General features: G+C 43.6%; 2 protein-coding genes across 4 annotated transcripts in view; one reads left to right on the top strand and one right to left on the bottom strand.

Moving 5' to 3' along the window:
• Slc39a9 (solute carrier family 39 member 9) overlaps positions 1-10175 on the bottom strand; it is a 37424-nt gene extending 27249 nt beyond the window's left edge. The window contains exon 1 of one of the 2 annotated variants that reach the window (XM_021633509.2): positions 9160-10175. In XM_021633509.2, the coding sequence (XP_021489184.1) occupies positions 9160-9255 (96 nt within the window). In that variant the 5' untranslated portion in view covers positions 9256-10175. Of the gene's footprint in view, positions 1-6907; positions 6943-9159 lie in introns of those variants that run through there. The other variant, XM_021633510.2, reaches the window with a different exon arrangement.
• Erh (ERH mRNA splicing and mitosis factor) overlaps positions 1-15045 on the top strand; it is a 58772-nt gene that overhangs the window by 37991 nt on the left and 5736 nt on the right. Inside the window, exons 1-2 of one of the 2 annotated variants that reach the window (XM_021633511.2) lie at positions 10221-10372; positions 12999-13086. In XM_021633511.2, the coding sequence (XP_021489186.1) occupies positions 10370-10372; positions 12999-13086 (91 nt within the window). In that variant the 5' untranslated portion in view covers positions 10221-10369. Of the gene's footprint in view, positions 1-10220; positions 10373-12998; positions 13087-15045 lie in introns of those variants that run through there. The other variant, XM_060387778.1, reaches the window with a different exon arrangement.

The raw sequence follows: 15045 nt of genomic DNA, 5'->3' as shown, positions 1-15045 counted from the left end.
TTTCTCTTCTCTCTCTCTCTCTTTCTGTGTAACCCCAGCTAGTCTGTAACTCAATGTGTAGAACAAGCCAAACTTAAACTCACAAAAATCCACCTACCTCTGCCCACCACGTGCTGTGACTAGAGGCTTGGGCTACCATGCCTGGCATTTCTTTTCTTTTTAAAGAGAGTTCCCAATACGTAGAATATATGGCTTTGAACTTAGATCTGCCTTTAAACACGCATCTCGTCTGGGATGAAAGGGATGTGTTACCTACCACACCTTGGAGAGGCTTCTGAAATTCCACCACAGATTCTAAACACCACACTCACACTTGGCATTACTGTTCATTACCTGGAATTTCAAACATCTACTGAGCCCTAGTGGATGTTAAATCTCATCTCTAAATCCTTCAATTGTGGAGTTGGGGATATGGCTCAGGCTTTGTTAAAAATGAAGACCTGATTTTTGAACCTTAGTGCCCATGAAAAATTCAGGTGTGATGCTGCATGCCTGTAACACCAACATAGGGGGCAACGAGAGATGGATGAGCAGGGGAGAGCTGCACTAGCCAGCCTGTCTAGCTGAAAGGGCAAGCTTCATGTTCTATGAGAGATCCTGTCCCCAAAAATAAGATAAGGCAACTGAGGATGACAGACACACAAATAAAATTTTCAATTAGAGGCTAGGTTAAGCCTGTCAACTATAAAAATATTCTCAATAGAGTTTTTCTCTTCTTTAAAAGTATATCACTTTTTGTACCATAAAAATGGAGGACCGATTAAATAGTGAGGCTATTGAGTTGGAAACTGATCTTAGTTCCAACTGGGCAAGTGTTCCAGGCATCTGGGCCCTGCACACATACAAGTGTTTACCATGGGGTTTGAAGCCTTGCTACCCCAACTAAGACCACAGCAGGAGAGAAACCAGGAAGGCAAATGTTATTGGTGTTAAGATGCTCCTGAGTTAATAGGTGGAAAAAAACTGCCTTAAACAGACTGTGTTCTCATGCCTTCTTTACAGTGCTCATCAGGAAAGTTGCATCACTCATTGGACAAACACTCTGGCCCGGCAAGTCAAACTCTCTCCACCACAGTGTATGGCTCCTCCTGCCGATCTGCTTATCTGTAAAGCTATGTCAACAATATTTCTAGATCTCATCCTGAGGTTTAAAGAAGACAACACATACCAATGCCTGATATATAGGTAGAGTTCAAGAAGCACACACAGGGTAGTGGCACACACCTTTGATTCTAGTATTCAGGAGGTGATACAAGTGGGTCCCTGTGAGTTCCAAGCCAGCCATATATAGTGAGGACCCTTTCTTTTTTAAAATTTTATTATTATTTATTACAATTTATTCACTTTGTATACCAGCTATAGCCCCTCTCTTATCTCCCTCCCCCATCCCACCCTCCCTCCTTCTTTCCTCCCTATGCCCCTCCCCTAGTCCACTGATAGGGGAGGACCTCCTCCCTATCTGACCCTGGCCTATCAGGTATCTGGACTGTCTGGATCCTCTTTCTCTGTGGCCTAGTAAGGCTGCACCCCACAGGGAGAGGTGATGAAAGAGCAGCCAAACAAGGTCATGCCAGAGACTACCTCTGCTCCCCTTACTAGGGAACCCCCATGGGGGCTGAGCTGCCCATAGGCTACATCTGAGCAGGGGGTCTAGAGAAAGAAGCAGGGGGTCAAAAGAAAGAAGTAAAAGAGAGAAAGAGAAAGAAATAGAAAAAGAAAGAGAGAAAGAAAAAGAGAAGAAAGAAAGAAAGAAAGAGAGAGGGAAAGAGCAAGAAAGAGAAAGAAAAAATGAAAAAGAAAAAGAGGAACAATAAAAAGACTACTTTTATTATGTAAATAAATTTTAATTATGCATATCCATATAGCATCTTAGAGAAAATAAAATTTTCATAATAATGTTGAATCTGATCATATCCTAATTTTGTCTCATTTAAACCTAATTTTTTATAAGCCATAGAACCCTATAAAATAGTAATCTATAGCTCAAATCTGAGGAACAACATGTTACTGGCTGCTTTCCAGATAAGAATAAATTTTCTGAGGTAAAATTTAAAGTCTTAGAACTTAGAAATGAAATTCAGAAGAGTGGCAAAGCTACTGCAGTCTCATAAGGGAACAAAAGAGAAAGACGCTAGACAATGCAAAAAAAAATAAATCCTTGAAATGCCATTTGGTCAAACCTACCTCAAAGGGGACCAACTGTCAGAGAAAATGAAAACCGAACAAACTTGTTCTTCAGGCACACAACCTTTTATGTGGTGGTAAGTCAAAACACCAGACACCTATTATGAATAAATCACCTATTATAATCAGGCACAAAAGAAAACTTCAAAATGTGAAAGGACAAAACAAAGCTTAGAAGTAATATTTAAGTAAAGGAAGAAACAGAAAGGTAGCCGCTTGGAAGACTGCCACATGTAGGGAGGCTGGGGGACAAAGCCTGGCCTATTCATGGAACAGCATCCATGAGCGCGAAGGCCAGCCATCACCAGACCTCTGCAGCACAACAAATGCTGAAAAGTTCCTGTAACTGAGAAGGAGATGAGAAAAAATAGCTCCTTCGTATTAGAAGTTTGTTCCCAAATAAAAACCATAGATTGTAAGTCAGGTTAGGAATAGTGGCGCATGCCTGAAATCCCAGCAAGCAGGTAGTTTGAAGTCAGCCTGGTCTACATAGTGAGTTCCAGGCCAGCCAGGGCTACAAAATGAAGCCCTTCTATAATAACAACAATAATAATGATGATTAAAATAATAATAATAATAGAGGCAAGAAGATCACAGAGGGTCAAGGAAATGGGAGAGGAAGTACAGAGGGAGGACCAACCAAAACTAAAGATGTATGAAAAGCCAGAAGGAAACTTAATTAATGACAAGCTAATAAAAATAAATAAATACTTTACATGGAAGTACCCTATGAGGATAGATAAAAGTTGCTTCCAGAAACCATGGGTTACTAGATGAAAATTGCAGTACCAGCAGTGGTATACTGGATAGATTTATGTCGACTTGATGTAAACTAGAGGCGTCAGAGAGGAGCGAGCCTCAATTTAAAAAATGCTTCCATAACACTGGGCTGTAGGCAAGACTGTAGGACATTTTCTTAAGGTGGGAAGGCATTGTGGATGGTACAACCTGTGGACGGGTTCTCTAAGAAAGCAGGCAGAGCAGGCCAGTGAGCAGCACATTCCCATGGCCTCTGCATCAGTTCCTGCTTCCATTTTCCTGCCCTGCTTGAATTCCTGTCCTGACTTCCTTCGATAATAAGCAGTGATGATATGGAAGTGTAATCCAAATAAACCCTTTCCTCCCCAAGTTGCTTTGGTCATCATATTTCATCACAGTAATGGTAACCCAAAATCATGGTGTGTGTTACAGCACCAACCAGCCAAGCAAGAAGTGCCCACTGGTGCAACAGTAGCAAGGCAGTAATGGAGTAACCAACTAATCCCTGCTCTGAGTTAGGACCTTCTCCACAGAAGGGTAAATAGACATTAGGTACTGTAAGCCTGGTTAAAAGTCCATGGGTGTGTAAGTCATAAGTAACAGTGGAAAAGCTACTGCTATTGTTTTGCTAGGGGGACATGATATACCCATTAAATTGCTATCTAAATAATTGTGTTTATAACCATAGATTAGTCTGCTGTAGCTTTGGTCAGAAAAGCTCCATTTAGCAGTGGTCAGTGATAACTACAGAAACTCTTAACTCATCAAAGCCCTGAGAGTAAGAAGCTGCTGAGTGACCTGCTGTAATGGGATTTTAATATCACCTTCTCCATAGTTTAGCATCATGGACGACAGGGTAGAAAGAATTTAAGAGCAGAGGAAGGAGTGCAACGAGGTAGAACGATGCTTTCAGAACATCACATCACCACTGTACTCCTGATGTCAATACAGCTATGATTACCAACAAAATGGGGCCTGTCAACATCCTATCATGTAAGGGGGAAAGGCTCATGGACCAATGCCTCCACGATGACAAAATGTTGACATTGATGACCTTGCCACCCACAAGACAGTGAATGGCCACACTGGGAAGCTATAGCAAGATAGCTGTGCAGTTCCCCAGAACATCGTCCTTGCAGCCACGTGTCAAGGCTGTGGGCAAAGCCATTCCAGAGCTGAATGGGAAGCTCAGTGGCATTGCCTTCTATGTGCCTACCACCAATGTGTCTGCCACAGATCAGACATGCTGGGTGGTCCAAAGACATCAAGAAGGCAGTGAACCAGGCATCGGCAGAGAGCCCACCAAGGACAAGAGTGTCTCCTGCAACTTGAACCTTGATACCCACTCTTCCAGCTGTGATGGTGGACTGACACTACTCTTGATGACAACTCTGTAAAGCTCATTTCCTGGAATGAACATCCAGCAAAAACATGAGGGGAGAAGAGAGGCCCTTGGATGCTGAGGAGTCCCTGTCTCAATTCAGGCCCCAACACTGAGCATTTCCCCTCAATTTTCATCCCAGACCCCCCAAAAGAAGGGGAGCAGCTCAAGGAGTTCTACTCTTTTGAATACTATCAATAAAGTTCACTGCACCCCCCAAAAAATTATAAATCAGAAAAAGATCTTAAAAGGCCTTATAAGTAGTACCACATTTTCAAATGTCCTTACCATGTCCTAGGCCTAGCTTAAGCTTATTTTCATTTCATCCTTACTACAGCCTTTAAGACTAGCACCAATGAGATCTGAGTGTGAGATCAAAGCAATGACACTGATTCGTTGTTGTTGTTTTTGAGATAATATAGTTACATTTCTTTCCTTTCTTTCTTCCAAATCCTTCCATATATCCCTCCTCTCTCTCTTCAAATTCATGTCTTTTTCCATTATTGCATGTATATATGTATAAATATGTAGAGGAATTTTAATTCAGAACATGACTGTTCTGCCAAGAGATCTCATCCAAAAGCCTTCTTTCTAGGTTTGCAAGATACAGCTGGCAAGAGGTCACATCTAAAGTTCATGTAGGTCTGTGTGATCTGGCTGAAATACAAACATGCCTTTAATCCAGGAGACAGAGGCAAGCAGATCTGAGTTCAAGGTCAGCTTGGTATAGAGCCAGTTTCAAGTAAACAGAAGCTTAGATCCAGGAATGGTGGTACAATCCTTTAATCCCAAGCAAAGAAGGTAAAGTTAGTTTGTAGAAGCACCTCCATCTCAAAGTGATGTCTAAGGAGAGGAGTTTAAACCAGAACAGCGGAATTGAACTAGCCAGCCCAGAGCTCAGTATGAACAAAAAAGGGTGAGCTTGTTAAGCAGTAAGTCTCAAAGGTTGAAAACGTTCTAGGCCTAGGTTAGCAGACAGGCAGAAAAACTCCAAGAGAACAACAAAACCCGGCGAATAAAAGTTCCTTTTTACATACATATTCCCAGATATAAGCTGCTCAGTCTGTATGACACTGCCTGTATGTATGTTTTCAGGACTGGCCATATGATATTGAATAATCAATTGGTGTGTTCGGCCCTGTTTTGGTTTTTAAACAGTTTCTCTAGCTTAGGCTTGATAGAAACTCACTATGCAGTAGAGGCTGGACCTCAAATTTGTGATCTTCCTTCCTGCGTCGGTCTCTCTCTGGATTAGAGACCTGCCCTGATGACACCCAGTGCTCTGGTGTGTCAGTTTCTCTGAGATAGGTGGTTAGTCCAATTAGGCTCTAAAATCATCATTTGCCTACTATGGACTCACTGTCTCAACAGAGGAAAATTCAAACTGCTCTCACGAACACAAGAAGTCCCCAAGCTGAAAGTCTTCAGAAACTTTTACAACAATATGATTACTACCAGTTCAGGAGTACTTTTTGTGTCTGCTGACTCTAATAACAACACCTGTGGGACTGTATTTGCTATGTCTTTCTTCCCCCGCTCCCCCCACTTCGTTGCACTTTTGCAAATATACTGGTCTGGATTGAAATGGAAGTCTAAAACAAAAATAATCCTCAGACAGTCGACCTAAAATCCCACTCTGGCCATCTGTATCTACTTCACTTATCAATCAGGACAGCTGCTGAGTGTAAACTAGGTAAACTGGTTCAGTCTGTATCCGCAGCACCGTTACCAACTGCAGAAGAAAACGGCTCCTTAGCAACTGAATCTAAAACACAAGATGCCACACTGGACCTCATTTATGGAAAGTGAGCTGTGGCCTCCTTTACAAGTCTAGTTTTTCACTTCCCCATATGCTGAAAAATTAGCATTTTCCCTGTCATTAGTTATATATAATTGATTTGACAATTAAAATTTTTCTCCTTTTTTTCCTAAATCAAAAATCCATGAAGCTACTGTTTCCTGGCCTAAGGACAAAGAAAAAAGCCACACATGGAGAATGGTGGTTTGCACGTGAGGAGGAAGTGAGAGGAAATTACCGTCATATACTTTCTGAGAGTCAGGTGTAACAGACTCTGCTACAGCAATTTCAGACTACTCTCAAACTAATGCAATAAAAATTCATGGTTCCATCAGTCATCAGCCTTTATTTTTGCTCTGAGAAATTCTTTAGACAGACACAGAGGTACACGCCTTTAATCCCAGCACTGGGGAGGCAGAAACAGTTGAAGCTGAGGTCAAAGCCAGCTAGGTCTACAGAGTGAATTCCAGGACAGCCAGAGCTACATAGAGAGATTCTATGAACACCTAAACAAAGAAAAATTTCAAAAACCGGTGGGCGTGGTGTGCACACCTTTAATCTCAGCACTTGGAAGGCAGAGGCTCTGATGAGTTCAAGGCCAAGCAGGTGTACAAAGTGGGTTCCGAGACAGCCAGTTTCTACACAGAGAAACCCTGTCTCCAAAAACCAAAAAATGAAAACAAAAAAAACAAAACAACAAATCAAGAACCAAGCTGAGAAAAAAGAAAACTCAATGGGAGAAAAAAAAAGAAGGGAAGCCAAAAACCAAGCTATAAATTACTTACTTGAATTTTACTCCAATTAAGCCAGGCCTGGCAGCACACACCGTTAATCCCTGGAAGAGGCCAGTAGAGACTTGTGAGTTTGAGGCCAGCCAGGTTTACAGAGAGTTCCAGGCCAGCCAAGGCTATACAGTGAGCCCTTGTCTCAAAACAACAACAAAAACCTAGATAAAATTTATCTCAGTTAAAATATTTAAATATACAAACCATTCCAAGCCTCACAAATGTCACCCTAATAATGTCAATCCATTCCAACACAACTATAAGAAAATATATTGGGGCTCTGATTAAGAACACTGCTGCTCTTCCACTAGATCTGAGTTCAATTCCCAGCACACACATGGTGGATCATCATTATCAACACTAGTTCTGGGGGATCTCCAAGGGCCCCAGGCACACACATGGTGCACAGACACCGATGCACACAAAACACACATGTAAAATAAATAAATATTTTAAAAGAAAGAAAACATGTTAGAGGGAAAATAGGCTCAGAAAGCCTAGGCAGCAAAGTAACCCAAAAGAAAGGCTTCATTGATGAAGGAAGACCTGCTGCCCAGCTTTATCCAACTGCTATCTTGAGGAAAGAAAAATAACAAAAACAAAAACAGTAACGAAAATTTAAAAACACTAACCTCCAGAGTGAGTCTGTGTGCTGGGTTTGTCTATGAGCTACACAGTACATGTACCATGTACCCTTGCCACGATGGACAGTGGCTGAGAATGGCTGAGTCAGACAAGCTCATTCCAGGATACTCTGTTTCCTTGTCTGTAGTGTAGCTCAGTGAGTCTGTTGTGGGTTTTGTTTGTGTCAATGCTAGGAACCAAACCTAGGCCTTGTATATTCTAGGCAAACTCTGCTATTTGGCTTATACCCCAGGCCTTCCAATGAATCACATTAGGTAACGTATATAATTTTTTAAAAAGTGTTATCGTTAGGAGCTGAAGAGCTAAAAGCAGCAGCTGCTCTTTCTGACAACCCAGATTCAATTCCCAGCACCCACATGGTGGTTCACAACCCTTTGTAACTCCAGTTCCAGAGGACCCTGCAACTTCCAGCTACCAATGACAGCAGGCACACATATGGTACGGCTACAAACCTAGGCAAAACATCCACACGCATAAGCAAACAAAACTAAACACCATCAGATCGCAAAGGGCACAGATGGAAAAGGAAATGGAAAAAGGATCAGACAAGGCAATGCCTTTCTGGTTGAGGGCTCTTTTTCCTCACTGTCTAGCCTCACCATCCTTTCCACCGCAGGCTATTCTCTTCACCATCAATGCCTTTCGTTCCCAGTCTCTTGGAAGCCTACTTCATGCCTTATCTTTCCTTTGAGGAAATTAGTCTTTTCAGGAATAGAACTGAGGTAAGAGCTTTTACTGCTGATCTTGAGGAAAAATTGAATGGGGGTTTTCCTCCCTAAACTTTGAACAGTGCACCTAGGGAACTTTTGACAATCTAAAGAATTGATGTGCACATCCTGTCCCTCCCTCCGCTAACCTCTGTTTAAGGAACCAAAGCATCCAAACACACTAAAAGTTTCTTTGTGGTTTTTTTTTTTGTTTTTTGCTTTTGGTTTTAAGAGAGGGTTTCTCTGTGTAGCCCTGGCTGTCCTGCTTTGTAGATCAGGCTGGCCTGGAACTCAGAGATCCGCCTTCTGCCTCCCAAGTGCTGAGATTAAAGGCGTGGACCACCATGCCCAGCCAAAAAGTTTATTTCTAAGCAAACAGATTTTAAAATAATCTCAGAATATCTATTCCATTCCAGTCCTTGGCTTCTTTGGAAAAACAAAACAAAACAAAACAAAACACAACCTACTTTAGTTCATTTTTCACACCAATTGTGGTGCTTTCCTCCAAAAACATTCATGATTTTTCTCCAAAAATTATACAGATTTCAACTCATATGGACAAAGTAATAGTCTCCATTTGTTTTTGTTACCTTGATTCCTTGAAACCTCTGGGAAGCATCAGAAATGTAATTACGGTTCCTGTCCCTAGGAAAATGCTGAGCCCCAATTTTTTTGTATATAATTTCCATAGAATTCTGCAGACTCCAGGGTCTCTAGGGAATGATCTATCCACCACACTCGGTTAAGACTTACAAAGCTAAACGTGAGCTTGTTTCTGCTGTGAAATGTTACATACATTTTCCTTAATGAGATCTTAGAGCTGAGAAACAGCTTCTCTTTGCAAATATCACACCGTCTAGCACCATCCTAACGCTTGGCGGAAAACGGAGAATTTCTTACCTCTGAGAAATTAACAGCCAAAGGAATGATTCCAGCCACGTAACATCCTACCAGCATTGCCAAAGACAGCAGACTGATGGAGAGAAAGTCATCCATTCTGCCCTCCTGTAGTCACCCTCTACCACCAGGCTTCAAAATTCCAGCGGTCTGAAAAGGCGCCTTAGGCTGTTTAAACGTGTGGTCTTCCAAGAGAAGAAGGGAGTCTCCCACTTCTTTCAGCCTTGCCACCAGCCGGGGTGTTCACGAAGCACGCTGCTCTCTTAAGAAGCAAGCTCCTTCTTACTGACACTAGCACCAGGGAAAACTTCGCGCAATCTTAGGTTCCTAGATGCCAGTCACTGGGATTCCGGTAGGTAACAGATGGGAGAAATTGTGCGACAAGGGATCTCTTCAATTGTAGGAAAGACACAACGACCCTCTCCCCTAGACAATGTCCCCGGTGGCAGCAGGGACAAGAGGTAAACCCAAGTGTCTTCTTCTCTGGCGGTACCTGTTCCCTAGGGTGGCTCCGCGGGTGATCCGCCCCCAGGGAAGAGACCAGCCCACCAGTCCCAGCAAACTCCCTTCAGAGTCTACCGCCGAGCAAGCTGTCCCGCAAGTCTCTAACAGTGGATCAGAGGATTCAACAGCAAAGTCGACACAGCGCTGTCTCTGCCCTACACCCGGTGTAGCCCATGGTACTTCCCTCAGCCAGGCCCTGACCCTGAGTCGCCAATACTACAGCTGCCATGGCCGCCAAGTGGCACCTCTTCATTACTCCCACTTCCGGATTGTCTCACCGCCTCCTCTTTAACAGGGCACTTCCGGGTTACAACCGACCTATAGACCGCGGCCCTTCTATTACCGCCATTTTTTAGAAAGGCTAAAAAAGGACGACCGGCGTCACCGCGGCATTCTCCGTCACTTTAGCCGCCTGCCCGTTAACTGAAGTACACCAGGCAGCATCCCGAAACAAACCGTTCTTCCTAAAGCCGCGAAATAGTCTCTTACACGCCTCGGCGCCCTCATCCAAGATGGCTGAAGCGGAGTCAGGGTCCCCTCTGGAAACCGGAAATGTGTGCCTCTCTGTGGGGCGAAAGGCTCTTTCGTGTCCCGCTTCCGACCATTTCCGGCGCCTGCTCTCGCGGGATTGGCTGTTGGCGGCGTTGAGGCTGAGCTCGTGTGCGGCGGCGGCGGTGTTGGCGGCGGCTGCAGCAAAGCGTTTGGCGCGATGGTGAGGCCTCAGCGGTTGCCCGGGTCCCCAACTTCGAGGGCCACCCCTGCTCCGTACATCTCCCCATCCCTCCGGTCCCCGCTCATCCAGCGCGAGCGAGCTGCTCCCCGCCCCCCCACCCCCACCCTACCCCAGCTCGCGGATGGACCCTTCCCGATGCTGGGACGCGGGGCCTGGCTGTAGGCCCCGGATCTGGTCCGCCCCGAGGCTGCGCGCCCGCCTGCTGGTTGGGGCGAGGTGTGCAGAGGGCAGAGGATGATCTGTTAGCGGATCGCTGCCCGGGAGAGGGAGGCGTGGGCTGCCGTCCTTTTCTCTTCAGCTGCACCGGCGGACTGGAGGAACAATGGCCGGGGAATGTGTGTGAGACGTTTCCTGAAACTGACACCCGTCACCTCACTGTTCGCAGCATGTGGGCCCTGGGGTGGGGACGGGAGGCTCGGATTTGCTTTGCAGTGTGCCTCCTCAGCCGTCCCCTAACCTCTATGTTTCAAAAAAAAAGTATATTTTTTTTCAATGTCCTTAGTTGCCCCGTTTAGGCAATTCCATCAGCCTTCAGTCTTGTTCTTAATTACATTCTCTTGGGAGTGGAGCATGAAAAGAGACTCCAGGGTCCTAGCCCCAGTGCCTGACAGGAATGGTAGTAAGAATCGGCTTTTACATTCTGTAAAGGGTTTTGTTTTAGTTAAAGTATGTGCCTGTGTTTGTGCACGTGAACACATCACGGGTGCCCGCTGAGTCCAGAAAGAGGGTGTGAGATCCCCAGGGTCTGGAGTTACAGAGGGCGGTTTTGAGCGACGGATGTGGCTGCTGAGACCCAAACTCGGGTCCTGTGTAAGAGTAGCACGTGCTCTTAACCACTGAGCTATCTCTTCAGCCCTCTCATGATTGCTGTCTTGCTTTGGGAGATCTTAAAAGTTGTGGGGTTCTGTTTTTGTTAGTTTCTTGTGTATGGGTGCTTTGCCTGCATGATGTGTGCTTCTTGCATGCAGTACCTGCGGCAGCCAGAAGAGGGCGTCCGATTCCTCTGGGATTGAAACTGCTAATGATTGTAAGCGGCCATGTGAGTGCAGGGAATAGAAAACCAGTCCAGTGGAAGAACAGCTTGCCATCTCTCCAGTACCCTAGTCCTCTTGCTCTTAAGTAAACAAAAGGGAGAGGTTTTCGGGATATACTTGGAGCAGGTGTGTGTGTCTACACTTTTCAAATGTTATTCTTTCAAAGTATTCCTTAATTTGCCTTAAGTTTTTTAAAATGTGGCAAAGAATGAGTAGCATGTCTAGAATAAGGCGATAAAAGATGCAAATATGGTTTCCATAAGACTATATTCTTCTCATGAGTGACATACTGAAAATGCTTTTTGAGTAGCTCGCCTTTTATGATCCCCTCTATAACAAACCTAATCCCATGGTTTCTCTGGCTTCTAATCACTGGCAAAACTGTGTCCATACATATTGCTCTTATTGCCAACTTAGAGTTTTGCCTCAAGTCTTCTCAAACTTAATCAAAATGACTCAGACCTTGCTGGGGAGGGTGCAATATAATGCTCTTTCGGTATGTGCAATTTAAAGTTTTTTGTTTGTTTTTTTATCCAGAAAACCCAGATCTCAGATGTCTTGGTTGCAATTTGTTGATAGTTAAATTTTTAGATTGGCTAAGGGTTGGGGATTTAGCCCTGGGTTCGGTCCTCAGTACTGTTTTTCTTTTTGGATTGTCTCAAAGCAGCTTGGCCATCCTGATATAAGAATTTAGTTTTTAGCCAGGAACTAGTTTTGCAAGCAGAGAAAACAAGGTGAACAATTTGGTTGAGGATTGGGCTTGCAGTGGCATTGCATCATACTGGCATTTGTTTAATTAATTAGTCATTCTACATGCAAGGGAGACACTAGATACAGCCAGAATTCCAATAGGACTCCTCCTCATCTCCCAGGGACATTTGGAGGCATTTTTGGCTAATGAGAGGTCGAGAAACCCAGCAACTGACCCCACCCCCCGGTGAGCAGGAGAGGGAAGCTTCAGTGTCCCTGTTGTTCCTCAGGTACATTCACAGATCTTGCAGTGTGACAAATAACATGGGTATGAGCTAGCCCCTATAGGCCAGTCACCTGGGAGGTGAATAGGTAAATGGATTTTTTTTTAGGGTGCCATTTACTATGTACATTTTAAATTACTACTATTATATTGTACACCTTGATGCGTAAAATATGGCTCCACTGTTGTATTCAAGTCAGAAAAGATCTTACGTTGATAACAGTTATTTAAGTATTCCCCTTTCTCCCTTTATCACCTTCTGTCTTAGGATTTATTGAGTTAATATTGCTAGAGATCAGTGGAGGCAGACAACAGGTGTTAGAGGAAGACAGAAGGGAGAGTACAAGATAGCTTGCTCGTACTTGTTGGCAGGTATATTTGGAGTTTGAGGAATGACCCAGAGTTAGGGGCAGATTTAGTAAGGGAGTTGTGGACCCAGCACTGATGACATGGTTGGACATAGGCATCTGTACTGTGGAATGAGCAACCTAGTTAATTGTGTTTTAGTAACATTTGTGTCGTGTGTGAGGGGCTTATGTCATGTTTTGAATTTCTGAGATGCATATAGCTATTCATTGAAATTGTTTTTCCCCTTCAGTCTCACACCATTTTGCTGGTACAGCCTACCAAGAGGCCAGAAGGCAGGACTTATGCTGACTACGAGTCTGTGAATGAGTGCATGGAAGGTGAGTGATCGCAGAAGGAATTAATCAAGGGTAGAAATCTTTGGAGTCCCTCGGAGTACACACGCCATTCTCTCGTGAGATAAATAACAGTGGGGACTAGAGCTGGTTTTTTTGTTAGATTTCTTTAATAACTAAGCAGGGAAAATAGGATTTTAGCATAGACCATTAATTATATTTGCTATAATATACGGGTGTTTTATATACCTATTCTGGCTAAACTGTAGCACTATAGATTAACACTCAGCTCTGAGAATGCCTTGTGAAACCCAATAACTTGTCTATTGGATGTTAAAGTTGTTTAGCTTTGGTTGTAGACCGTGAGAATGTTAGAAAATAAGTAAGCTCAGAGAAAGTCAGGGTTACAGAAGCAGGTCAGTATTACTTACTGTACATTTACTAAACTCCCATTGTGCTGACTGACATTGCTCCGAGGATATTGTTGGTTCTCTTCTTTCTATCAAAAACTTATATATAGTTACTTTGGTTTGGCTGCACAAGTCCATAAAACTGTTGATTATTCAAAACTAACTTGGTCAGGCCCAAATTGAACTGATTAATTATACCTGTGAAAACAAAAGCTGCTTGTAATCAAAAATGGCTTCAAGGTAGCACTGCCATCAAATTCTACTCTTCAAGATAAAAGAGGGAGCCGGGTGGTGCTGGCACACACCTTTAACCCCAGCACTCCAGAGGCAGAAGCAGGCCGATCTCTGTGAGTTTGGGGCCAGCCTAGTCTACAAAATGAGTCTAGAACAGCCAGGACTACATAGAGAAACCCTGTCTTGAAAGAAAAAAAAAGGTGTTGGGGGTGGGATTGCAATGTCTCAGGTCCATTCTTCTGCTGACATTTTATTTGTTATTAAGGTTAACTATATAGATTAATTAACTACTGCCGTAGCACAGTGTCTCTGGTCCCGTGTTGTCATGTTTGAATTGCAGACAGTGACCTTTCCTAGCCTTTTTTAATTTTAGTAAAGTCTAGCTTTATTGTTTGTCTATTTATGACAGTTTTGATACCTATCCAGGCTAACCTGGAATGCAAGATTTGCCTACCTTGGCCTCCTGAGTACTGGGATTGTAGATATGTTCCACGGAGTCTGCCTCTAATATTTTTAATTATTGTAGTTTAATTGATAGGTGGTTTGTAGAAAATGTAAACAGAATATAAAGTTAATCCCCCTGCCTCTGTTACTGACATCTGGCTTTGGAAGTGGTAAGGTTGTTACAATAGTGAACTGGGGTTGATACATTGTTAACTCAGTGTAGTTTACTTTAGGGTTCATTCTGTGTGGTCCAGTTCTGTGAAATGTGCCAAACTGATTAGATGATGGCCTTGCTAATATGGATGTTTTCAACCCATGATTAATTAAATCTGTGAATGCTAACTGCTCCACACAGGCCCTTGTGGCTAGTTGGAATTGTTGCATACAGACTTACCGTGCTCGTTTCTGTGGCATGACAGTGCTCATTTAAGGTTCTTGTGTGTTTTATAACTTCGTTTTCTTTTTTAGACTAGAAGTTGTAGCTTGTAGGCTTGGGGTGTAGCTTGTTTTATAGAGCCCTTGCCTAGCATGTAGAGCCTGAATTTGTTCCTTGACACCATCAACAGGTATGGTGCTGTGCACCTGTAATTCTAGCACTTAGGAATTGGAGGCAAGAAGATTAGAAGTTCAGGTGTAGCCTCAGCCGTGGGGAGCTCAAAGCTAGCGTGGCTACATATGACATCCTCTTAAAAAAGAAAAGAAATGGTAGCTTATTTTCCATTTTAAAAAGTTAAAAGATGAGCAGTGGTTATTACCATCATGTAATTCTAGCACTTAGGAGGCTGAGGCCAAAGGAGTATGAAGGCCAGCCTGAGCTAAGTTGCAGGGCAGCCTGAGCTGAATACTGGGATGCTTTCTGATGAAATCAGGGTGGGATGGGTGTGGGGGAGGTGACTGAGAGGTGTCACTCAGTAGT

This window comes from Meriones unguiculatus, chromosome 7 (assembly GCF_030254825.1).
Source record: "Meriones unguiculatus strain TT.TT164.6M chromosome 7, Bangor_MerUng_6.1, whole genome shotgun sequence".
In the NCBI taxonomy this organism is placed as follows: Eukaryota; Metazoa; Chordata; class Mammalia; order Rodentia; family Muridae; genus Meriones; species Meriones unguiculatus.
Note: the sequence above shows the minus strand (reverse complement) of the source record. Positions and strands in the feature narration are given on the sequence as shown.